This window comes from Gasterosteus aculeatus, chromosome X (assembly GCF_964276395.1).
Source record: "Gasterosteus aculeatus chromosome X, fGasAcu3.hap1.1, whole genome shotgun sequence".
NCBI classification, from domain to species: Eukaryota; Metazoa; Chordata; class Actinopteri; order Perciformes; family Gasterosteidae; genus Gasterosteus; species Gasterosteus aculeatus.
The window spans coordinates 12,211,347-12,238,147 of record NC_135698.1 but is presented as its reverse complement, the minus strand read 5'-3'; the positions used below and the strand labels follow the sequence as shown (position 1 = coordinate 12,238,147).

At 45.8% G+C, this 26,801-nt stretch overlaps 1 protein-coding gene across 1 annotated transcript in view; it reads left to right on the top strand.

The window, feature by feature from the left end:
• LOC120808958 (N-acetyl-beta-glucosaminyl-glycoprotein 4-beta-N-acetylgalactosaminyltransferase 1) overlaps nucleotides 1-26,801 on the top strand; it is a 93,037-nt gene that overhangs the window by 21,722 nt on the left and 44,514 nt on the right. The window contains exon 2 of the mRNA XM_078082759.1: nucleotides 7,396-7,508. Coding sequence (XP_077938885.1) covers nucleotides 7,396-7,508 — 113 coding nt within the window. The remainder of the gene's footprint in view (nucleotides 1-7,395; nucleotides 7,509-26,801) is intronic.

Genomic DNA, 26,801 nt, shown 5'->3' with positions numbered 1-26,801 from the left:
GGTGTAGCTGAACTCCCCATTACCCTCCTCCCATCTGTCGTTTTTCTTTGGTTTTTCTGTCTCCCCTCCTCTCGTTGCAAGATGAAGGTCCTTTTTACTATTTTTATTTCTGGCTCACAGACGGGGCCTCGTCTCCCGAGTTCGGATTGGCGGCTCGGTTCAGGCTCCCCTCTCAGCTGTCAGGGTGGCGAAAGATGGATGAATTGTTGGGTAGAAGGTCTCCTCGGGTGCGCTCACCTCATTTAGATGCTCCGTTTGGCTCTGACCCGTGCACACGTTGGAGCGCGTTCAAGGCTCCAAGGCCCTTTTCGTTTCTCTGTTTACAAATGTGTGCTAACAAGCGAGGGGGGGGGAGATCAGGAAGAAGCAACCCATGCATCCTCCCTCTAACTCCGTCCCCAGTGACACATCGGTTGTGACGGTCGTGGCTCTGCAGCGGCTCAGATCGGCCTCCTCGTCTCCTGCACTGTGATTGGAGGAGCTGCCTCTGGGTGTCACTGGCCGCTGTGTGCGGTTGCTCGGCGATGCGTCTGTGTGCATCTCCCTCCGCTTTCTCGCAGGGCCGTAATTAACACCCCGGAGACGGGGAAATACAGACGGGCTTGGCCTTTTATGAATATGCACTCACGCTCATTCTATGCACCTTTTTTGATTTGTTGTGAGGCTCATCGACCTTTGGTCACTTTTGTCTCTATCGGTTTTGTAGCTTCACTCTGTGCTCTCTTTCTCCCATATCTTTTGCCGTAGTCCGTGATGGAAATGCTTCTCTTTTCCATTCTTGTCTCCTTGGCAACTTAGATTCCGGCTAAATCGTACCTCACAGGCCTCCAAGCAGCCGGTGGAGTTCACAGAGGCCTCGGGCACTAAGCAGCAGCAGGAGACGGGGAGAGACGGACAGCCATTTAGAGGGGGAGCGAGGAACGGTGGGATCAGACCGCTTTGTTCCACACAGCCTATGGCCGAATACCAACTATACAAGAGATTGACAGAACTATATCAGCTTTTATTCCTTTAGTCTTTGCCAACGTGACCCCACGTTGCCAGTTTGGTTCTAAAATGATGCTCGTTGAAGTATGAGAAGACGTACCCACTATGCGCACCCACTTCTATCAGAGTCAAACAACGCTGCACAATATGCACTACAAGTCAGGTTTGGAAACCTCTGGCTGGTACTGTATATGGAGATGTTTTCCTATTAAATGCACATCGGTTGCCATATTTTAGACTAATCCCGCTCGAGGCGTTCACCCCTTCGGCCCTGTTCAGAGTGTAAAGTGTAAAAAAAAAAGAAAGCATCAAGAGCAGATGAAATGTGTTTCAAGTAGAGAGCAAGTGAGATACAAACCTCATTAGAGCGCAGATGCTCTCCATAAGCAGGAGGCACTTCCTTGCTCTCACGGCCTTTTTTTGATTGTCGGTGTAATCTCTGGACTTGTTATTGCCACTCGTCGCACCAAGTTGGGCTGAATATTCATGAATGGAAAGGCCGGAGATGTCGATTTCATATGTGTACATATACAAGTGTAGATGTACTTGAACATGAGCACAGTGCCTTGTACAGAACAAGTGATGGACATTCCCACACTCATCTGCTCTGCAACGCAAATGTTCAACTGACTCTATTCGTTCGATTTGGTTGAAAACCATAAGCTCTAAGTATCTGTGCGTGTGTTTGAGGGTCTCTCCATCCTTTTGAGGTCATGTCTTTTAGTCTTTGAGTGCATCGGGCCGATGAGCTTTGATTTTCAGTTTTTGTCTCCATCCGAAGCATTTCCGTTTTTTCTTTTTTTTCTTTTGTTACGTGAATTTTCCTAAGTGGCCTTTAGTGTTCTGCTGTGCATTTGAAACAACACTACCAGAGCGTGGAGGAGATGCTAGAAAAGCGGAGGAGAGTGGGACCCCTCTGCCTCCTGACCCATATCACAGCGCATTAAGCATCTCTGCATTCCCTCGTTCTCCGCCCTGCACCCCCCCCAAGGGCCAGCGAGCACTCTCTCTCTCCCTCTCACTGCTGCGCTATTTCCCCCCTGTCCTTCCTGGCCCCTCTCTGTCACGCTGCCTTTGTCTCCATTTATCTTATCTGTAAGGCCCTGTTATGCTTTTCTTGTTTAAATGCGCTGTTGCTTCCCTTTTCTTTATAAGGCCGCGTTGTTTTGAGGGGAAGCTAAAGACCGGCGAGTGCAGCGCCCGGCCTATTAATCAGTTGCACAGCAGCCCTCCACTCTGCTACAATGCTGACTGGCTAATGGCACAGATCAGTGCCGTTTATTTGCTATAATCAGATAGCTCCATATGGCTAACGCAGCCCCGGTGAAGCCCGCTACGCCCCCTGCCGCTGCACCGTGTGTGTGTGTGTGTGTGTGTGTGTGTGTGCGTGTGTGCGTGCACAAATGCTGGACTGACAGAAAGGTGACTTTAAGGAAGCGTACCGGGCCGTGGGTCTGACGTCCTCCACTGCCCTGCGCCTAACATGCCTTATAACGCCACGGGCCTTGGAACGCCGTTATAAAGTCGGCACTCTGGTGGTGTGCTGAGAATGGGTTGCAGAGCGATTGGGGGGTGGGGGGGGGGGGGGTAGAGGGGCAATAGGCGAGTGTCAATCAGTTAATGGCTGACTTGGTAATGAGTGAACGTGAACAGGGGACACGGCATGCCCCCCGTGGTTACGCCCTTGTCCACGCGCCTCTTACAGTCTCCATCGGTGTTCCGTTCTCCCCCTTGACTTCCAGTTTAATCTGTCTGTCTTTCCATTACTCAGCGACGCAAATCACCGACTTCCCCCCCCAAACAGCTAATCCGTGTGGCGAGGTCAAGAGGTCAATTTTCTGTTGAACCGCATATTAAAACGGACAAGGCGCACGAGCTAAGCAACTTTTGATTGAAGTGTTGCTGCAGCGCCTCCTGGGATGCAAGTGTGATGAAGAGAGAGAGAGAGGGGAAAAAGTGCAATGGGCTGCACTCGGCCAGGCGGAAGCATCTCGGCAGTGAGGAAGGTCAGTGGCAGAAGCATAGCAAGCAGTAAAAACGGCGCTTGGCAGAAGGCCGTGCGTGGATTCGCTGTTAAGAAAGCGAAGAGAAGCGAAAGAGAGAAGGCGGCCGTGCCTGTCACGCGACCGGCGGCTATGACAATCAGTCACAATGCCGTGGCCTAGTTTTAGTGAGTCGAGATTCTCATTTGGACATCCATGCAGCAGGGGGAGAATCTGTAAGTAAACATCTCTATCCGCCCTGTCTGGTGTCAAAGAAACAGGCGAGTGGAGCTGTGGCGGAGTATTTTATTCCTAAAATTAGGCCCCATGACACCAGATTTTGAGCTTCATTTGGATGCCGTACTCCCGACGGGAGCCATTGTTACTGACCTGTTCTCCTTTCTCACATAGCTACCTCCAGCCAGGACACTGTCACAGACACCCTTTTTTCTAATCTCATAATGACCTCTGTGTTCTCCACTATGCTGGCATTCAGTCCAAGAAAACGTATTTTCTGAAATGAGATTTATTGACCAAGTAGGTCTCGAGCCGTTGCTAAATTTGTGATAAAGTCCACTGCAAACTCAAGGTATTGAATTAGCACATATGAAACATCATCAATAATCTTTTTTCATAACCAATTCATCATGCAATGTAAAAACAAGTATTGAAATTATGACAATTCAACCCAAATGTCTTTTAGCGTAAAATGTCCACCCCCTCGCGTAGTGGACAGACACGGCGTTAGCTGTAACTTAACGGGATAATTCCAGTTTCTCCCGCTGGGTTCTGTCACCAGTTCTCCATTACCGTCAAGTGTTAAGTGGCCCCGACTGTGCCTTTTTTCAAAAAGGGACCATGTTGCAACCGCTCTCGAGATAACGCTGGCAAATGAATTGCGATGATGACCGTTGGCGCTGTTGTGTAACCACTGCAAGCCGCCATATTTGACTTTGTGCTGTTTAACAGAGGGCTATTGCATGCGACAGATCCTCCGAGGCTCCCGAAACACATCGTTATTATCATCTAATCTGTGGGACACAAAAGTTCAAACCAAACTCTCCAAGTTAACCACGGCTTTATCTTCTCCCTCACCATGTTCAGCGTTGAGTTGTCGTCTTGTATGCTAATCCCACAATCTGTCCCTCACCTCGTCTATAGCGGAGCACCTTGCTGCTTCTCAGCCTTGTTCAAAAGGTACAAGGAGAAGCAGAGATGCGTCACGCACGCACACGTGAATCCCACATACCATGTGCACGTATATACGGAGGAATGCACTGAAACAAGCACAAATATAAACTGGAATATCTGGAGTTCAGAATATCATTAGTTCTAAAAGGGGGCAGCCGGACAAGGTGAACTTATTACTCATTTCCCCAAAAGCTGGAGAAAGTTCCTTCCAATCCTCGTCTCCATCTGCAGAGTCCACCCACATCAGCCTCAGATAAGACTCCCGTTCATTGTGGTTGTTAATGTGGTCCGTCAACAGACTTACCGCGGGAAAGGAAAGCGCTCTCTATCTCCTTCCTCCGGAGGTTGTAGAAGTTGCTCTCCTCCATCTTATCGTCTCAGTAAATGGAGCTGTAGTTCTTTGCAGCGGGCGGCATGGACAGATTAGGCAGAACGTACGAGCGGAGGCTCGATTAGCATTCCGCCCGGCCTCCTGCGCCCGCCGACTGCACCTCGTCGATTGGCTTCCATTAACCTGCCAGTCGGCTTTTCGCTACTTCATTAGAGACGGCGCGGAGTCCGTCCCCGTGGCCTGGACGGGGACGGACGGACTCTCTGCAGCTCGCCTCGGCTCCTGCACACTATCATTTCAAGGCTATTAATCGGTTTTCCGAAAGAATGTGTTGGCAAGGAATGTTTGAACGTTTGCACACACATGCAGTTCTCTTCCTCTTTTGGGATACTTGAAGAATTTAATAGAAGAATAAGATTATCAGTGGCTGCTCTTACTTGTTTTCATATGATAGGGGCTGATTTAAATGTAACGGTTAGGATATTGGCTTCAAGTTACACATCACTCGATACGGTTTGTGTTCTTATTTGGAAGTCTTACTTTCTCAAGAAGTTCACTCAAACATTCTTCTCCTCCGACTTCAAAAGACAAAGCTTGAGGGACTTAAAGAAGAGCAGAAATTATTTAAAAAGTGAATTCTCTAAATCTGTTATCTGTTTATTGAGGGTATGAAAGCTCAGATGGATTGAAGTTTTAACATCCACGCAGCTTGAATATATTTCATTTATGAAAATAAAATGCAACGCCTTTATATGCTTATTGTTGACCCTATTTTGAGGTTCAAAGATTTCCGTCACCTTTGTCCTCATTTCATAAATCGGTATCATAAATGGTGAATCTCACCGGGCTGCCTGGAGCATTGCCTGCTCATAATAGTCCCACATAAATGGTTGGCGGTGCTGCCAGTTGACTCACAACAGTGTTTTCTCATGGGAATGAGAATAGAGTTAATTAGAAACAAATTGAAATGCAAGAGGTTTGTTGATTTTAGGTAATCTCAGTATATTTCAGTATTTGTGTCCATGAATGCATCATCTATGGACATCAAAAAGAAGAGAATTCTGAACACTCAACTGAAATCCACAAAATAGATTATTGTTACATAGATCAAAACTTTTAGCTATTTTTGGCTCAACAATGGCAGGAAAGTCTGGCTTGGAGTGAGACGAAGTTGAGCCGGGCTCTCTGGGGTTTGCCCTTTGATCTGGGGAGCTTTGAAGGACCCTGGAGGACACACTGGGACTGTGGACGTGAACTAAAGCTTCATGTGGCTCAAGTGGCCTCATTTGATAAGGAAAGCTTCCTTGACCTCCATTTCTTTTCTTTTTATTATGTTTTAGTTTCTTTCTGTGCCAGGCTGACATTTGGCATGACATTTCCAGTGGAGTTTTTCCTCAGTGAGAAAACAACCCAACATACACTACAGAGTAAGATATACAGAAAACAGTTAAGAGGGAAGCATCGGGGGACGTAGCAATTTTCTTCTCTGTTAAGCAGGATGATGAGATGATTTGTTGGATCAAATCACTTTTTATGAAACGGTGACTTTGCAAAGGGAATGGAGGCAGACATGATGGGTACCCAAACAAATGAGGAAGAACTATCCCGATCGTAATGTTTGCCACAGACGTCATCATGAGCAGCGTAGACCGAAGGAAAAACCTTTTTCATTTGTGATTTTTAAAAAAAAAACTTTGATTGTCTTTTCATGTGCAGTCTATCGCTCTGCGACGTTTGAGCATCCAGCTAATCTGTCTTTCCACTTCTCCTTCTTCTCCTTGACCGCATCAATCTCCATGCATCCCCCCCCAACTCCCTCCTCCCCCCAACTAATTCAGCCCACTCAGACTCGTTATTAAGGGGACATATTGGAAAACCATTAGCTCTCATTATGCTTCTCGTTCTCCCCATTCTGTCTTTTAATCACAATACATCCTGTGTGTGTGTGTGTGTGTTCGTGTGGCAGTATGCATGTGTGTACATTGCAGCCAACCCCCCCCCCCCCCCCCCCCTCCCCCCCCCCCCCCCCCCCCGCTCGGCAGTAATGAGCCACTTTCCCTCTAATGCTTTTGGGACGCCACAGAGCCCCCCCCCCCTCCTCACCCCTTCCCCTCCCCTTTGATTCTTGCGGTGGCGTCTATAGCTCACGCGCCACCTTTTAATGGAAGCCCTTTGCTTCTTGTAGCTCCGAATAACCAGCCTCTGGTAGGAGCTGGATGTCCTGTCGCAGCTCCGTATCGGATTGTTCTCGGGTTTAATTATCCACGATTGCACGCGTGCGTTCGTGCACACGCGTGTTTCGCTGGCACACGGGGAGGCACAGCAGTTTGGACCATTCAAAGAACACACACACACTTGTGTAATATGCAGATTTGAATTCTGGTTCTTCTCACCCGGCCAAGTCACCTGACATCCTTGTGCAGCAAAACTCCCATAATCCATCTGTTGCATGACAGCATCCCAACGGCAGAGAGAAAAGCTCTTTCTTTATGTGTCTCTCTGTCTCGATCTCCTCCTTTTTTTCCTCCATTGTCACTCCCTCCTTTTCACATTCCCCCTCTGGACCAGTTTTTATTCTCCTCTGATCTTTTTTCTTTTTTTCTCCTTTTCCAATTACATCTTTCCCATTTAATCTCCTCTTTCTCTGGAAACTTTTATCTGGGCTTGATTACGCTAGAGAGGCTCAGTGGAAAGAAAATTAAGTGATATCGTGCAATTATTGTTGACCATGAGGATGATGGTAATGAAGATATTCATACTCATAATTGTGTTGCAGAGATGATAGTGATGACAATGGTGCTGTTAACAAAGCTGATTAAACCGGAGCTGAGGGTGACGATGATGATGATAATAATGATGCTTGCTGGCTGTTTGAGCAATGTCCATGTTTTCACCTTGTTCCAGATGGAGAGAGACAGACAGAGGGGACGGACGCCGGCCGTAAGAGGGACACTCGCTCCTCGGCTGGTCACCACAAGAGTGAGGACACCAGCGACAGCAGGGAGGACGAGCCTGCAGTGAGTCTTCCTTCATGGTGTCTTTCTTCTTTTCCGTCTCACTGCTCGGCGACAAATACTAATAAAGGAGATGTGGGATGATGCAATGCAACAATGGTGGCGAAATATCTGTAATCATTAAAACCCATCTGCAGGATGCCCTTGTGACCCAACCCCACTGCACTGAATTTGAATATTGTTTCCAACCCTGGTAGCACACAGTTCTAAATATATTGTGAAAACATAATTCAATCTAACCTCCTCCTCCTCCTCGAGAGTTTTTCTCATAGCTTTTGTGCTGAGGGATGTGAAATTTCACAGTTTGCATATCCAACCGCAGAACGTGAGGCCGAGTTTGGACCAACGGCAGAGATCATTGGCACTTTCTACATGCAGCCGTAAACCGCGGCGAGGATTTTGACACTTGTACTCTTCATTTCTGCTGAGAAGGTGCGGGGGGGGGCATGCGATCATTTTTATTTTCACACTGTTAATTCGTGGTTACTGCAGATTGCTGATGGACGGTTCGATCGCCGGCGGGAGGAGGAAGGCTTGTGGGGAGTTGCATCACACAGCACTCTAGTCTGATGGAGGTTTAAAATAATCTTCCTGCAAGCAATTCGGTTAATGAATAAACGTTTGTAAAAGAGTAAACCTTTTATTTAAAATATTCATACTATACCAAATGTATTTATTAGCCAAGTCTCTATTAAAACAGTAGTAGATTTTTATTTGAGTGCTTTCACAGCATCATGCTCTGTTTAACATTATTATCGTATGTTTTAATATCCGTAGTGTTCCCTACTCTTATGCACCGCAGGGCAGGGTTTTGGTGAGCGGGCATGTGGAGATGGGAGATGTGGAGGTGTCGAATAAATGAAAAAGACATGCCCAACTGGTTCGTAATCAAGGACCTAAAAGTCACTGGTGCAGATTAGCAGGCGGACATGCCGCTCCCCCACAAACATCTCCATTATTTTTGTTGAACATCTTAGTTCCGATAGTTTTTCAGATAAAATCACTTTATATTTGATCTTCCCTTCGATATTCTGTACGGGATCCGAACACCAGTTCGCAAAAGCCCATACTGAGCGATTCAACCCCCTCCTACCCGTGCTGTCCTCCTGTGTGTCATTAGAACCCCCTCCTTCCTCAGTCCACCGGCTTTCCGGGCCAGAGCCTGCCGCTCACGTTGACGGGCCGTCTGCCGTGACGTGGCACATTGCCTGAGGCTCCGCTATCTGTCGAGCTCCTCGGCGGTGGCAAAAGAATCGGGGTCGTGAAGAAAATGTAGAGTGGTTAAATGTTTACCGTCGCCGTGTCGAATATTTGATGTGAAAGGGGCCAGAAGTATCGTAGAGCAATGAATGACACCGATGGAGGAGATGTTTCCCATTTGGTGATTGGTACAAATGATGGAAGTGTCTGTGCTCGCTGGAGAGGGTCATTAAATCTGGGCTCAAAGTCCCTGAGAAGCTGCTGCATGTGGATTGGATTGAAAACAAAGTAGACTCTCAATAACCATTATTTATTTTCTATGAATAGTTAATAACTGGTTTTGAAGTGTAATTTTGATACACACCGCGTGTGTCTCTGTGTCACACGAAAGCGGTCACGCGGATTTCTGTCCTGCATGTGCGGCAAAACGTCACCCTCAGCGCGGCAGACCAAACGCACACTTTGGCCGCACACACACAACAAGCTGCGGCTGCAGCAGTTTTAAGACCCAAACACGGTTTAAGTAAAAAAAAAAAAAAAAAATGTCAATAACGCTGTATTTCTGTTGACAAACCGAGGGGACCGTGCGAGAGAAGTAGAAGAAGATGATGATATATCTTATTCCGTAAAATGCCGTCGTCTTCAGGAATCGATTCAAGCGAAGGCTTAAGCTAAATGTGCTTGAAGAGATAAGAGTCATGAAGTGGGAACTGCCGGCGTTTCTTTCTGAAAACGGACCCCTAAACCCCAAACCTGCCTGACGGCATTACGGCTCCTCTTCTGTAACCGTCAAATGGAAAGCGGCTCTCCGGATGAGTCGGCCTCGTGCACTGAAGCTCAAATATTTTGGCGGCGCTGTAAGCGTTCTGCTGAAGTCACTGAAATGTGCCTAAAAAAGTTTATGCCCTTGATGAATTTTAATAGCATCGCTTTGTCGTTTTCCTCCCTAAAGAACGGATGATGGATCTGTTTTGCCCCCCGAATAATGATCGCTTGAGCCGTGTTCATATTTGGGCGATAAACACGCTCTAAATCACCACTATTGCAATATGGGAGATGGAGTCGGCCTTCAGCAGGAGGTGCTTAGTAGGATTGACAATCCTTAACGTGGCTACCTGTAACATGGCTTATTGGCATCGAGCGCTTTGTTATATTCCTCTGAGAGGTGTGTGTTTGCGCATCAACACTGCTCACCCTTAAGACTCTCCTGGTAAGCTCCATAACCGCATCTCCCTTCATCCATAATTCACCTGCCCATTTACCGGCTCTTTGTTCCAGCGATCCTAGACTTCCGAGTGTGTGTGTGTGTGTGTGTGTGTGCGTGTGCGTGCATGCGTGTGCGCCAACCGTGCTGCGTTTCCTGCCGCTCGTTCAGAGCCGGCATCTCGAGGGGAAAAAAAAAAGCCAAGCAACATAATTGACACCTTCAGTCAATATGAAGATGAGTGGGAACGCCCCCTTCACTTAGAAAATGTCAGAGCCAAAGGCCAACTTGCTGTGTGTTTCCTGTGGGGGGGGGCTTAATAATGTGCTGTAATATGGGTTATGTTAGGGGGTTCTGAAGGCTTTCTCTGATAAGCTCACGACTGGCTCCCTATAGCTGCCATTTTTTTAATTTTAAAAACATACAGACAAGCCTTTAAGATTAATAGACAACCTCAAAGGAAGTGGAATGACCTTTCAAGTGAGCAGAACAAGCTCTTTACAGAAGGGCGATACGAGGACCGTTTCTCACACAACATGCTTAGTCACAGTTATTGAGGACTTTTTCTGAGCCTGCATCACACAAATGACACTCTCACGTGTCGTCTTTGTTTACCGCACTCTGTGCTGCTTCCTCTTCTGAAGTGCTCTGGAAAGAGCCGAGCCGCATCCTCGGCGTGAGTAGAGGGAAGGAGGTGAACGCTGGTTAATATTTCCCGTGCCCCTCTTGTTTGTTGTCAGATGGCGAAGCGCTGGCTCGAAGAGGGAGTGTTATCCTGAGCACACTAGAGGGAAGTAGGGAAAGGCCGAGAGGGGACGGAGAGGGTTAAGTGGGCAGACCGGAGGGAGGACGTGAGGCGAAATCACAAGCAAAGAGCGGTGAGAAGATGAGCGCATCGTTTGTAGAGGAATGAAATTGTGTTTCCTCAGTGAAAAGCTGTGAATGAACAGCAATGGTTTGCATCCGCACCTCTTTCTTTCTTTGCCTGCAAATCACGTAAATTGCTGCTTAAATAGTTGACTGTGTGTCGTGGTTGGAAATGACAGGAACCAATAGGAATATCTTTCTGGGTGCTTGCGTTTCAAGATGGGTCAGTTGTTTTCAATACATTTTTCATCTTATGTGAGGACAAAAAAAACAACCCGGCTTCATAAAACCTTAGCAGGCCTGTCAGTCAAAGTGGTGACCACTTGGAGGTGACACACACACACACACACACACACACACACACAGGGCAGACCAATGACTCCTGGTGCACTTTCCCAGACGGTGTGCTGTGAAGGGCCAGGAAGGTGTTTGAAGGTCGTAGAGGACGTCACGTCACAGGGAGGCTTGAGCGAAAGCACCATTGTCTTTCACATGACAGACATTTTTAATCATATAATTGCAATTTACACACCAGCTCACAAACCTTAACATTGTTAACCTCCAATTGCCTTCCGGGGCTGTAAATATGTCCGCCTTGCATCGCTCCGGCCTCGCCTTGTAGTTTATGGCGCTGGGGGACCTGCCGCAGAACGAAGAGGAGCAGAGAGCGCATGCTTTCATCAAGTCAGACTCTGCAGCAGTGACTTGATAAACAAACACGTGGCTGATCATCAAGACTCAAATGCTCAGTATATATATATATATATATATATATATATATACCCCCAACGCTGTGTTCAGCAGCCTGGCGTCGGGCTTCCTGTAATCTGGAAGCGCACCCAAACATGGGGGATTAGCGTCACAGCGGAATTGCTCAATTTGACGTTTTTTGAGGCCGTGAAGATCGGCGACACGTGACTCGTTTTTGGAGGTACACATTGCATTTATTTAGCATTTCCGATGTTGTCACGGGTTGAAAGAGGGTTTCCGATGAGCGAGTCAGGGTGACGCACGCGGGCGGTGACTCGGTTGCGTCCTCTCTGACATTTGGTTGAGGGAGTTCTCTCCTGCTGATTGGATCGGCAGCCAGCCAAGTGGAAACTGATCTCCTCATGAGGCATTTGGTACATCAGCCTGAGCTCACACTGTTTGTTTCCTGCCACTTTTCTCATGTGTGTTGTCACCCTTTGTTACCGAAAAACAGCTTAATTACATTTCTGGGCGAGACGTTTTATTCTTTTAAAAATCCAATTGTAGCCTTGTTTGGATCCAAAAAGGAAGCCAACCAAAGGTACTTTTTTAATGAAATTGTTTGAATGTTTTGTAAGTTAGCCGATTTTAAATAACAATTATAATGTTGGAGGCCTTGCGACGTAGGGTGAAGTTTGCTCTCAACACAGAGGAGCGACCTCTGATGCAAAAAACATGAAACAAGTCGGAGGATCCTGACGGTTTTAAACAAACATTAAGATGCTTTGGAAGCAAAAAACAAAACAAAGTGTCCGTTCCAAACGCACACGACAGCACAGACGGATTTCCTCCCAGCCTGCCGTTGCTTTGCCGTGTGCTCGCACACGCTGTCTCTGTGCAACGGAGACTTGCTGCTGGTGTTGGGAATTTAGTTTCCCCCCTAAAACCAAGTGTGATCAAAGTTGAGGGAAACAACGGGCACAGCTACGCGTGTTCGTTCCATTTAGTCGTTCCATTTCTGTAGGCGGGGATCAAATCAAATCACAGGGCTATTGCTATATTTAGGAATGATTTGTTGTTTACATTTTTGCATTCAAAACCTTTTTAGAGTACTGGCCCTTTAAGGCATGTGTAACCCCTTGACAGTTAATTAATCCCTGTAATGCAACATGACTTTGATAACAAGCCGAAGCCCTGCAAACATCCACTTCTCTCTGTTGTTTTTCAAACCTTGGGGGGGGGGGGGGTGTGAGCGTCGGTTCGAGGGCTCCGAGTCCAGGATTGTTTTTCCCTCCGGGTGCTTCAGTGCCTTCCGTCACCGTGAGTATCACCGCTCAGGCGTTTGCCAGCCTGGTGTTGGTCCACAGAGGAAGGAGATCTAATCTGTGGGCCCTGCAATAAACTCCCCACCGACTCCGAGGTCCGCAGTGTGTTTCATAGCCGACAGACGTGTGAAGGCTGTTTGTCGAGACCAGCAGCTCGATCCTTGATCATGCGCTGGTTCCACATACCGACCGGAATCAATTTGATTTCATGAGAGCATGTAGTTTTGCTTTTCGTCCTCTACATCCCACGTAGGGAAGAAAGGAACTCACTCAGCGGGATCACGCTCGATCCCACGCTGTTGAAGATTCCTGCCCTTTTTTCCCTCATTTGCTCTGGTTCCATGCAGGCTGGCTGCGATCCAGCTCCGGTCAGTGGAGCTGTTGGCAGCTGTGCCGTTTGCGGCGGTTTGTTGCGTTTCGCGCTAGGGCCACGCTGGGTGAAGGTCATCAGGGGTCAAAATGACGTGACACAAGACCTGATAGGTTTGCTTTATTTTCTCACCTCCGCCCGGCTCTCGCTGTGGGGCATTTTCTATTACACTGATATGACGGATGCCTGCTGAGTGTTGTTAAAGTGAAAAAGCGGTTGGAAGCCATTGAGTTAAGGGCGGCAGATCCCATCACGCCAAGAGAAATGATGCTGCAAGGTTTTGTCAGGGTCTGGTCCATCATGTCAAAATGCTTATTAATAGAACGTTGTTGGTGAACCACCCTTTTGTTTTGCAAATCAGGTCATGTTTGACAATTGAGCTCTGCTATTTTAAGCGATTTTTGTCACGGCTGTAATTTTATTCAATGGGAATTTCCTTTGCATAAATACAACAATATAAGTTTGAAACGGACGCCGGGTCGTGGGAGTTGGTTTGCATCCCACTGGGAACATTTCCTGCTTTCGTCAGTATTCCCTGTCCGCCACAGTTAGTGCAAGTTCCATAACGCTTGCTTACGAGCTGACGAGGTGGATTTCCTTGTTTTGCTGCAGTTTTCAGCTCCTCCCTTTTTGGAGATTTCTAGAGGTCTTTTTGCTTTTCGCCTGCACTCTTTTCTTTTATGGTCTGAAAACATTTACCAGTGAACAATCCCAGAACCAATCAGCCGTTACGAAGATGGATAAGAGGGAAACATTGGGTTTACTGTTGAGCCAGCAGTTTCCAGGCCAGGTCTGTCTTTTGAGTGCGCTCGCCGTTGTTTTACAGTCCGATTAGCAACTTGTTGCGGGACGTGACGCACACGACCGGCTTGTTTCCAAGGTTACCGGTTCTCGAGCTCATTTCAAACCATTTGAAATAAACAATTGGTTTCAGGTAACAATTGTGCCATTTTGCCTGCAGATTCTGCATCTGAAATCAAGAAATCAAACTGCGCCACTTTTTACAGATTAACACAGCGTTTTGGGGTTCAGTTTTATCTGGACCTTTTTAACTCCTACTTCAATAATCCTTTCAAATTGTTCCCATACATTCGTCTGGCTTTGCGTCGTACGTTGTCGCCCCCTTGCTATGCGTCTTTCGTCTTTTCTCGATCATTGCACTCCCCTCATTCCACCGCTGTGTGTGTGTGTGTGTGTGTGTGTGTGTGTGTGTGTGTGTGTTTGCAGTCTCGTGTCGTCTCATGTGGTGCACCAGCCCGCGGGCCTCACTCCTCATTGATCTCCGCTGTCCCCACGCTGTCCTGGCAGAGGCCAGACACTCGGAGCCCATTGATTGATCTTTGCCTGCCTCACCACGCACCTCGTTCTCCTCCTCTTTCATTTGCCTCATCATCACGTCTCTGTCTCCACTTCTTCAGCCCCTGTCAAACTGAATAGTATTGCCTCATTTTTATGTAGCTAACATGGTGAAAAGTAACTTAAAGTCCACTATTGATCCCCAGTGTATAAACACCTGATGTACTTGTAATAGTGATTTTGATGGTAACTTGCCGGACTTTTTGGCAGTAATATTGATTATTACTATTAATTACTATTACTATTAATAATCTAACTATTATTTCCTCCCCTCTCCATCATCTGCTCTTGGACTCCTCGACATGATTATTGTCTGTGCGTCCACAGACCTCCTCCTGCTCCTACTCCTCTTCCTCTCACCTCATCTTTATGAATGTGAGAAAAGCGTTCAGTTAAATTGACATCAGTCCATTGTGATTCAGGTACAATGGTATAATAATGCCAGAATATTTTTCTCAATACAACATGCCACACTTAATATTTTCAGATGACAGTGCTGTGATTACCATAGAAACCACAACTGGAGTCTGACCTTTGAAAGTCTTTGCAAGTAGGTATTAAATAAGACATACCTCATTAACAAGCTTTTCCAATCGTGCCACATACATCAGATATGGGCGTGCACTTAATGTGCTGCTATGACAACCCGCCCGTCGTAATGGCACTTTGGGGAAAGAAATATGAAGGGATTTTAGATTAGAAATTGACTGTGAAACGGCTAAGAAAAAGGATAAAGGGTGATCAGTCTTCACGTATCCTTTCCGGGTTAAAGGCCTAAACAGGCCGACCAGGCAGTTTATTCATCTGGCTGCAGGACAAAGTGCTGAAGCACTCTGGCTCTATCGTTATTGTCAGGATATCAATTCCTCTAAGCGTCCTCCTGGATTCGTTCTGTTAACCGACACACTGTCCTGATTTTTCTCTAATGTGCCAGCAGAAGTTGGCAAATATGGGTTGACCGTGGAGTCGTTATAGTGGGCTGGGAGGCATTGATGGATCTGGAGATTTCAGCCTTTGTGATGGCGGCTTGATGGAGAACATTTTTATTGGCTTTTTCAATGTCCTCAAGGGTCAGGAGCAACACTACGCAACCAGTGATCAACGTTGTCTTTATTCTTATATTCCTGTGTGTAAATATATGACCGGTTACTTTCTTTTATTTGTGTATGTACTATAAGTGGAAAAACCCTGCATCATAATTAGAAATGCACCATTATTGATACCTATATTGGACATCTGTCTAAAATCACTCAGATAGCTGGAATGGGTAGCATTGACTTTTGGCCCATTAGGTATTGGATACCAATATTTTTAATAATAACGAGGTGCATTCCTGAGGTAGCCCTACTAAAAGAAAAATGATCCCAGCAATTTCCAAACCGTGAGGATTACAGTTTATTAATGAAACGCTGGTATCGGATCGGCAGGTACTCAAAGCAATGGTGTCATGTGAATCAAATATTAATTAGCCAGCATCACACGTACAGACACAATCTTTAACAACAATGATACCCCCCCCCCCCCCCGCCCCTCCCCGCCCCAGAACAATCACAACAGTTTATCAGCACAAAGTGGCTTAATATATTAAAACTAACCAACCAGTTTGTGTTCATATGGGAGGGAGAGATGAGAACGAGCGCGCAAAGATGTTCTAAAAACGTGTCCAGCCGGTTTAATCCAATCAAAAGAGAGTCTTCAAATCTTTGCCAGATGGCTGGGAATTTGTAACGTTTAAGGTCTCCCTAAAGTACTAAAAGCCATCTTAAAACCGCAGACACACCCTGCGAGGCTTGACATGTCTCCATCGTCTCACATCTGTTCCGTCCCCACTGTTATTGGCGAATATGTGCAGTGACAAATTCATTTTTTGTTCTCTTTTTGCATGAAACTGTTCATGTCCTTCTGCCCTGGCTTTTTTTTTTTTTTTTTTTTACAGAAGAGGTTGAGGTTTTATTTGTGGATAAGGGAACAAACAACTGTTTAACCTTAAGTGTTCTCTGAAGAGTCACGATATCTCAAGAAAGGTTGTAATTAAATAATAGTTACGTGTATTTTACACACTGTTGTTGTATTTTAAACAGAAACTACACGCGTGATTGTCTTGGAAGCAGAACCGGATGAACTGGCGTCTCTTGCTGTTGTCCTCGTGCACTTTGCTCTCAACCCTCCATCATTTGACGGCTGTGTTTGAAATGCCAATTAACCTCAGCCACATTAATTGCAGAGATTAACGCGTTGATTTTGACAGCCCCAGATTTTACGTGACCGTGGGTGAAGTGTAGGATGAAAAAATGGAAAAGAATGAGCACTTTCATTTCATTTTTTCATGTGGAAAAGCTATTGAAGTTTTGGTTGAATTTATATTCCACCTTCAAGCCGTAACAGAGCAATTGCATGAGAATGTTAAATGACCCGTTATACTGTTTTGTATGTGGGCACAGGGAGCAAGAGAAAGAGACTGAGGGGATGAGACAATTAGACCTAGATATGATGGACACGGCAACAGAAGACGATACGAAATGATGTGAAATGGACAGTGTTGACCTTGAGCAACCAGTATGTCCCCCCCTCCTCACCACCCATGATTGTCCTCCTCCTGCATAGGACATTCTGCAATCATGCAATTAAGGTTCATTGATTTTACTGCTCGGCCATGTAGCTTTTCTACAAATTTCTCTCTACGCTGACAACGGAAACAAGACTCACACTTACAGCATAATCAAATGAACCATTCAGTAGCACATCAAAAGACAAACTCTTTACATATTGTTCTCCAACAATGTAAATCAGCCCTGAATGAGTGAGTGATCTCATGCAGCGTGTGTCTGTGTGTTTCCTGAAGACATGCGGTGATGCACGTCCGGGACACGTTGTCTGTGATCTGACAGGACACCTGCAGGTAGATGAAATGACAACCCACGCACCTGGTCCTCTTATTGATGGAGGCTCCGGGAGAACGTGGGCGAAGCCGCTGATAGAGAAGGACGTCGTGTCCCGCAATGAGCTGCGGATTACTTGCACGCCTTTCCCGGGGTCCAGACACTGGTCGGATGAAAAGAATGGATGGATGGATTGATGGATGAAAGAAAAGCAAAGACAAGTGCGGCCGGGTAGAGAGACGTGGGAGAGCACGGGGGCCTAAGACGCACCAAACGGTAGCCTGAAGACAAAGGAGCAGCTTGGGACTGTGGGTGTGCATCTTAAGAGAGAAACGGGGGACGGACTCCGATGAAGATTCATTGCTCTTTTGTTGCCGCCATCCATCTCCACCAACGTGCACGCTGAATACCCATGACGCCAAGCTAGTAGTCGGTTGGTTGCGTGGGTGTTTGAATATAGCAGATGTCGTAGAGGTTAGAGGCAGAAGAAGGGTAAGTGTCAGAATGGTGCGCACAAGATAAAAGATGCACAAAATGCATGGAACCCGACCGGTGGAGTTTAGTTAAAGGCGGCTGCTATCATCACCGTTAGGCATTCAGTACCATTTGTTATTGACTGCTACGAAAAAGGTGGCAGTTTACTTTTCTCTGAAGGGAGAGGCGTAATGCGCTTGCAGGATACCCACGAGGAAGAACTGTCCTGTCCGATGATCTGTCTCCGGGACGAAGCTCATCCTGAACTGGGATACAAAGGCAACTGGAACACACGGGTCTGAGGCGCCAAACTAACATTTGTGTTGTTCAGGATATCTGTGGCATGACTTACTTTTTTGGAAAAAGCTGCTAAGTGGTTCCAAGGTTGTAGTTGTCTAACGGGGAATTAAACACAAAGCAGGCAGTTGAATTACAGGGTCTTGTCTCTGTGACAAAGGGTATAAGGAACGTTTGAAAATGACGACGCAACTTGTTGCAACGTTGACGCAAGTGAAAGGGAAACCTCACAAAGGTCAAAGATGTCAGAGATTTGAAACAATCCTAAATCCCAGCATGGATGCTGAGCGACAAAGGGCAGCTTGCTTTTGAGACGAAAGTCTGGAGTCTGAAATGTTCTCTGGGCCCAGAGGTGAGGGCACAATTTAAAAAAAAAAAAAAAAGCAAAAAAGAAAGCGTGGGGGCCGGATGGAAAGCTGAAAAGAAAAGGGTGAATGTCATCCCCTGGTGCCACGGGCTTTGTTAAGGCATCCCTGTTTGTTTAAGCCAGGTAAAAGATTCCCCCCGTCTCCCACTGGCCTGCCTCCCAATTCGAAAGTACAAAAATCCGCTGTGTTTAAACACCCACTCAAAAACAAAGCAGTAATATCAACTATTATCTTTTTTTCACCTTTATGCTTGTTTGACTTTTGTGGGTGTATTTTTTTAGCATTTTAAATTTAAAGTACTCAAATCTCTTTCGTTCTGAATGTAACTAATTTTTTTTTTTTGCCAGGCTGGATGATTGATAGTCACTGACTCTGCTGTCATTAATCTTAGTTAGTTTTGGGTTGCACCAGGTCTTCAAGCACACTTTTTATTGAGCGCTTCGCAAATATTTTAATGAGCACTTAAAGAGCTTATGTAACCAGTGGCCCTTCATTCATCTCGTCAGGGAGGACCCGGTTTTTATATTAAGCTTCCATTTAGCTCTCTTAAAGCGAAACTTCAATCACAATGAATGAAATAGGTTTTTTTTTCAGTACAGAGGAAGAGAGAAAAGAGCTGGAAAATTGCCCAAGGAGCAAGAGTGGAGGGAAGAAATAACTAAAGCAGGACAGAGAGCTCTGGAGTGCTGGTCAGCAGAAATGTCAGTAGCAGAAACCGTGCAGAGGGGAACCTGTATATCACAGATAGTGCATGTGAAATGAACTTAAATACACATTATATGTCATGTTTTCTGTAAGTTCTAGCTGTAACTGCTTGTGTAGTTGCATCGTCTATATGGATGAATTATTTTTTTAAGTTTGTTTAATTTGTTTATTTCAAAAATCACTTTGGGGTCCAGCCTTCACTTAATAAAGAAACAATACAAATGTTTGACCTTAACCTCATTCGGACCCCGAAAACTTCCCGTTGTCATTTTGTATTTCATTCGTTTTCTGTCTCACTCCGAGCAGTTTGTGGCTGGTGAACAGGTCGATGTGACGGAGTACACCATCAGGTGGTGGATACCGTGGTTAACTTAGTTTACAGAATTGGCATGTGGGAAAAACACAAAGCTTGTGTTACTTGTGGTTGTTTTCTTTTCTCACCCCCAGAAAATGTCCTGCTGCTCTCGGCGGGGGAGATAAATTGCCGTGAGCGGTAATTGTAAACTGACAACAGCTGAATCGCTGCTCTCCTTTCTCCCGCTGCAACTGCTGACATTCAGCCGGCCCATAAAGCCTCAGCAGACATTGTGACTTGAAACACAGGTGCAACTAATGGTTCCATTTGAGATGCTTGCTGTGCCGCCTGAGAGCACGCTGGTTTACCCGGATGTCTAAATAGTCCATTAAACTGTTTCTCCTTACAACCTGAAATACTTTATTTTTTAATAGGATTCAGTCTGGGTTTCTTATGTTATCATGACTGATCCTTGTTCCAAACTGGTATTGATTATTGGTATGGCTGATCGGCACTCTATTGTTGTCCCCACCTTCAGGGGTCCTGCTGTTTGATCATTGGTCCCAAAAAACAGTTTTTTATTATTAATGAAGTGTAACTGTAGAAATGTAAGTACTGAGTGTGTGTGTGTGGAATAGAAGGAGAGTTACTTCATTCCACATCCCTGGTTTGAGGTCAAATGGGCTGGTGTAAAGTGTGTGTGTGTGTGTGTGTGTGTGTGTGTGTGTGTGGGGGGGGGGGGAGCCCAGCAGATGTGCGATGGGTTTAGCTGTCGCGTTCTTGCTCAAAGGCGCCCGAAACATCGCACCTGAAAGAGTTTAGATGTTCCTCAAACTTTTAAGTGCTCACACACAATCAGTATCTATAGAAATGAAAGACAAAGAACACCTGCTGTATCGCAACCCGTCGCCTGCTGCTGTTGTCATTGATCCAGCTGGTTATGAAGCTAATTAGTATGTTCAGAATCTGATGAAATGGTCAATTTAAAATTGGCAGACACTTTCCTGATGTTCGTGAAGTTTGCTGGATTTGCTCATAAAATACCTCCTTATGTCTGTCATTTTTTGAATGCTCACTGCAGGCACAATGTAGCTCGCTAACAAAACCAACCTTCGTATCGGGACTTTGTTTGCTTTTTACCGTTTTGAGGCTGAGAAGAACAGTCGAGGGTAAAAAAAATGACTGTCTCATGGGGATCAGCCTGACTGCCCGTTGGTGCATTTGTGTCCATCCATGACTGAGAGCGTCCCGGCTTCTCCGCAGTGGGCTCGGGGGTTGATTAGGTTCAGGCTCGGCACCGAGCAGGTTGGGGATGATTGGCAGCGGGCTGCTTGCCAGCTGCCCCGTGTCACACCCCATCAGTAATAATAAGCCCCGACCGAAAAAAAAACCAGGAACTAATGCGGATGACAGGGCTGTCTTCTTTTTGTTTTCTCTTTTCCCTCCAACCCTCAGCCGCGATAGAAAATTACAGAGTGGTGCCGTTTTGCTGCTTAGACATTAGAACGTGCTGGGCCGAGCATGACGCAACGCCGGACTCCAGCTCGGGTGCTTTTTTTTTCTCTATCTTTTACTTTCTCCATCAGCTCACTGCTCCATTTCAACCATTTCTTTTCCTTTTCCATTCATCTGACCCATATCTGCTTCAAGCTATACTCTCATTTAATCTATAATGATTAAAGACACCTTCCAGCTCTCTTTCCACGCAGTCAAAAAGATGGTTTATGCTTTGCCTGCTTTCTCGCTCTCTCAACTTAATGCACAATCGTGGCCCCAATCAGTCAGCCAGATATTTCCATGTGATTTTGATTCATTGCAGGCACCCGTAATACGGCTTCCACTTTTTACTTTGCATGTGAGGCAGAGCAGTATCCAAATCTGGCAACACAAAGTTCTTCAGAGCGCAATTGATCCAGAGAGACTTCACACGGCTTTTGTCCTCACATGTATGCCGTGTTGATTTGAGAAGTCCCACCACCTTGTTCCAGGGCTTAATCGATAGACGATAACGCACTGAATGGCAATAGCAACATGCAGCGCATACGCGATCCATACGGACCTCCTGTTGCTATATACTAAGACACACTTATGCAGACCTAATCGTCAAATTAAACCAGGACTTTGGTCCTGTTAATAAATGTTTCTTCTCTCTCAAATCTTTTTCTCACACCATCAGTCCGGCTCCTCCCTCGTTCCTCCTCCTTTTTTATCTTATTGTCTCCCTGCCACACTCACCACTGCATCATTAGTCTATCAGCCAATGAATTGGAGCCACTGGCTCGATCGCTCCTATTATCGACAGCAGCCGTCTCTTATTTGTGTTCCATTTTCCTCCCTCTTCTTCTTCACTCAGCCTTTCCACTGTTGTTTCATTGACCGGCGTGCGATTTCTCACATGAATAATGCAAGCAGGGAGACAAAAATAGCCGCACTTCTTTCTTTCGGCTGGGATTTGTTCTGCAAAAGTTTAACTGAATGTGCTCGGGCTGATTTTCAATTCAACAGAGCCAGCCGCTTTGTTAAAAGCAACAGGGATTTGGATGTAAAGGTATTGGCGCATCCAAGCGACGGATCGCTGTGAGTTTAGGGTGCAGATTTAATCAACCTCTCGGGGCTCACGAGGGCTGCGTGGTGAGAGCGCCGCGATATTCTTTTGTTGTCCAGAACAATTTATTGTAACTCAAAAGAGAGATGTGTAGTTCATTGGCCGATCACTGACTCACTCACTGCTTTCGTCCGCATCTGCACAAATAATTGAATTTACTTTCATGTTTCAAATAATTTCATGCAGGTTTGTGTTGTCAGACCTCTTGTTGCCATGGTGAGTGTGTGATGATAAAAGAGCACATGTGTCCATTTTAATCTGCAACTAACGATCATTTTGATAATCAATTAATCGGTCGAAGCATTAAAAAAACGGAACGGCAAATTCACACTGCAAGTGCTATGAGATGAATTTATATTGTCATTAAACAATTAAAACACACACAAATATATTTGTCAACAATAACCGATATGGGACAAAGCACAAAATACATTCATGGCAACAGATTGAAAAACAAAGGGTCCAAAAAAGGTGAATATATAACAACGTGTCTTTAGTCTTGCTAAACGCTTTACTGCTGTTATTAGCGAGCTAACGCTAGCTCGTTCAGCTGGATGACGGGTAAACAGCTGGAGGCAGCTGCTCCCGTGTTACGGTGACTTTGCATATTTTCCCATTGACACACTTCTTTAGTTGATTTAGTGTGAAGTGCTCGCTCACCGTGGACGACTCGGGTCAAACAGACGTCTCTGGCGGCGACACGTGACTCACGACAACTGCCGCCGCTGCTTCCTCTACGCCAGCTACGCTCTTGTTTTTCGACACAACGAGGCGATAATGAAATCCGTTGCCAACACTTTTAATAATGGATTTTTAATCGATTTTCACCGATTTGTCGTTGCAGCCCGAGTCCATTTGAAAACATTTGTATTAGTCACGTTGTGTGAACAAGGACTTGCAGAAACACGCTTTTGAAATCCAACAATCTTTTGAGTGCAATTCAGCTAATTGCTAGCGCCCTATGAGGAAGTGGCATAATTGGTCTGAGCTGGAGAAAGAAGTGAGCCACATCATCTCTGTCCTTCTCGTCCTCCGTCGAGTGTTTTGAGAATCACAGCTTTCCTCACTATATATACTAGCTCACTGGTCTTTACATATTCTTTACAATACCCACTTATATGGTTAATACATTTCTTCAGATGTGTATTTAAGGTCTTTGTGCTTTGTGCCCATGCAGGCTTCTTCGTACAGTGGACTGTCCCGTGTGCGCCCGTGAGTGGCAGGGGAAAGCCTTGCTGTGACCATTTGTACACTACATTTAAAATATACAGTAGACGCTATTTACAAATGGACTGGAGAGAACGTCTCATAAAACAAACATGTTTCTTGTCCCTGCAATCACTTTTCATTCAATGCCTGCACACGGCACGGGGAATGAAAGGCTCGTATCGATGGGCAGACAGGAGCAGCTCAGAGTCACTGGTCTACTGGAGCGGCAGTTGTAAGCTCAGGCCTTTTCTGTGCACTTTACCCAAACATTGCAGCACATTTTCTGTGACTTGCCAATCAACTTCTTTGCAACACTTTGCAACACCAACCACCTTGAACTCTGTGTGTTCAGTACAGAGAGGAGGGACAGGGACTCTGGGAGCACCACCTATCAAAAAGCTTCTCCGTCACGCTCCCCCCCCCTCCCCCCAGTTATTGCCCCACTAGTCCCCTTTTCTCTCATTTGTGTTTGTCACTGTTTAGTGTTTCTGCTGCTTTATTCTCCAGTCTTCTGATTTCCGTCTCTTCTCTTCATCTCAAATCTTTTCTTTTATCAAGTTATTTCTGTCTTCAGAAAATTAGATTAGAAATGTCAGGTTGATGGTGACATACGTTCGCAGTCTTATCCAAGATCTTCAATTTAACACTATAAATATATATTTTCCGTGTTCGGATTTTAAATATCACCACCACAGACGAGCGCAGCTTTCATTACGGCTTTTGTCTTAGAGGATGAATCCTTACAATTAGTCATCGCTGCAATAAATGCCACCCAGGCGTCGCTGCTTCCCGTTACGCGCATTAATATGAACAGTGAGCACCCAGTGAGCAGGAACCGCTGTTCAAACAGCGAGGCCATAGGACAAAAATGGGAAGCATATATGTATTATTAATATTGCGGCGGGACTCATTAACATGCTGAATACCTTTTTTGTGGTGGTTAACATGAATAAGAAATTATGAATGATGTAATTATTCCACACTGGTTATTAACTTTCATGATGCAGGTCCCTGGAGATGAAGCTATGATTTGTGGATTTTTGAGAGCGAGCCGAGCAAAGCTGTCATGGCGGGTGGAGTGGAGCGGGATGAAGAACTTTGTGACAAACACACACACACACACACACACACACACACCTGCAGACTCCTGCTTGTTTGTGTTTAATAAGGGGGATTAATTTAGCTCATTAGTATTCTAGGACACCGGCTCCGGCCGCTTCCCTCGGCTCGGATCAGCGAGCGCTGTTTTAAACACGGAGATTCCACCCACTGCAGTTTTCAGTTGTTGGACCGGCGGGTTGGATGTGTATCCGTGTCGGAATCTCGCTGATCGGAGAGCTAATCTTTCATTCAATCCCTTCGAGGTTTACAACTTTTCCCACACGTGTTCATACATAAAAAAGGACTTAAACGCGACTCTCCCTCACTCCCTCCAACGCGTTCCTTTTTACAGCACACAAATGCACGCTTTGTTAAAGACCATTTGTCTTTTATTTGACTGAAAGTCAGCAAGGTAAATATCAATTTTCACACTTGACAAATAGGCCTTCCCATCACTGGGATTGATGTTCCCCCGCTTTGCCTTTATGTAATGTTTAATACATGAGGCCATCTGACAGCCCCTGTAGCTTCAACTTTAATTATATCAGTGAAAAACGATAACGCACTTCTGAGCCCATCGCCGGGAAAATTGAAGATCTGCTTAAAATATAAATTCTTATAAATTAGGCTGTAACTCTGAAGTAATGAGTCACACACAATGTTACACGTATTTGCAGTGCGCCGTAAGTGAAGGCAACATCTTGCCGGAGTGTAAAGTCGTCACACGCAGACGAGGTTGGGCTGATGGATGTTGCGCCTCCTCGGGTCAATGAGTTTAACTGTACCTTTTAGTGTCGAATCGATGAGCAGACTTTTAGTTGGATCGAGCTGAGGCGGGACTTTTTTTGGAAAAGGGTTTTGCCCGGCGAATTGCAACCCAAAACCACACAGTGATTTAGGGTGGACGTCATGTTATTGCTAAAGTTATTTATTTCCGCGTCCACAGATCTCAAAGTGCTTTGCCCACATGGATAATCCATCAAACAGCCGCCGCACCTGTTCTAATAGTGAACGCCGATTGGCTGGCAAGGTATGCGCTTGTCACAGATGGAGTCGGAAAGCTCTTGGTTTGCTCACAGTAAAGTCAAACAATGTGCCGGAGACCATCCACAGGCCAGATTTCATGATAAGTGCAGTGTTGACTACAAGTAAAAAAAGACAACGCCTCAAATGTGAAGAAGCACTCTATAGAGAAAAGTGTTGTGATGAAACGGAGCTTTTAAGATTTGAATTCAAAAGCAGACGTTTCTGTACACCGGAAACTTTATGAAGCTGAAGTTCTAAGTGAAATCTTGGAGAAAGAAATATGTTGAACCGCAATGTTTTTTGCAAGCATATAGTGTTCCAAGCAGAGGTAAAAATGTGAGAATAATGAAAAAAGAAACCTTTTTTTAATATTCAAAGTTTTGGTGCATAACTGCCACTTAGGCCAATAATTGTATTACATTTGCATCGTGGAAATTAACTATTTGCGCAATAAATATTCCTGATTCCTGATTTCTAGCTGCAAGGTAATGAACTGAACTCTGCCAAAGAAGTTTTCAGACACAAAAACATTTCGGTTGCTGCACTAAAAAAGCCTCCTGCCATACTGTGTCAAAAAAACAAATCATTCTTCTGCAGATCTTCAAATAAAGCTCCCTGTTCCGTTTTCCACCTTGAATTTCATCGAATACCGAGTCCAGTCTCGTCCTCTAATGTGTTGATTTAATGCGCGACACTGATGCAATAGGAACGTTGTGTCTCTTTGCCGCTTGTGTGAGGAAACTAGTGCCGGAGAGGTTTGTGAGTCTGTGTGTGTGTGTGTGTGTGTGTGTGTGTGTGTGTGTGTGTGTGTGTGTGTGTGTGTGCACGACAACAGGGGTGCTGCTCTGGAGTCAGACAGGAGGAGAGGCCTGTTGGCACATTTCGTCATTTCATCGTCGCCTCTCCTCCTTCATGTCTGTTCCTTGGAAGCTGGGGGAAAAAAAAGTGATAAAAGGGGTTGGAACCCGACGGCTCTCGTCTCTTTGCCTCCTGTGCTCCTCCTGATTCTTTTGTAAACACGGCTGCCTCCTCGACAAAGAGCCTCCTTTTCAGGGGTGCTCGGAACCTCTCCGACGTGTCTCGACGGAGGTGCTCCTCCTCTTTTGAAACCCCTGCTAAATGGAGGATGCTTTGTGACTAAATTAACAGCTCGACGACTCAATTACTCCGGCGCCCTTTAATCCCGTATAGGCTGGCGCGTACTTGTGCTCCTCTCTGCCCCGCCGTGCCCGTTGCACCACACCACAGCATGAACATTAGCCTAGCGGTGCAGTGCTCTGGCAGGAGCACCAGGCTAAATCCCAGATCTGGGGGAGGGGGGTTCA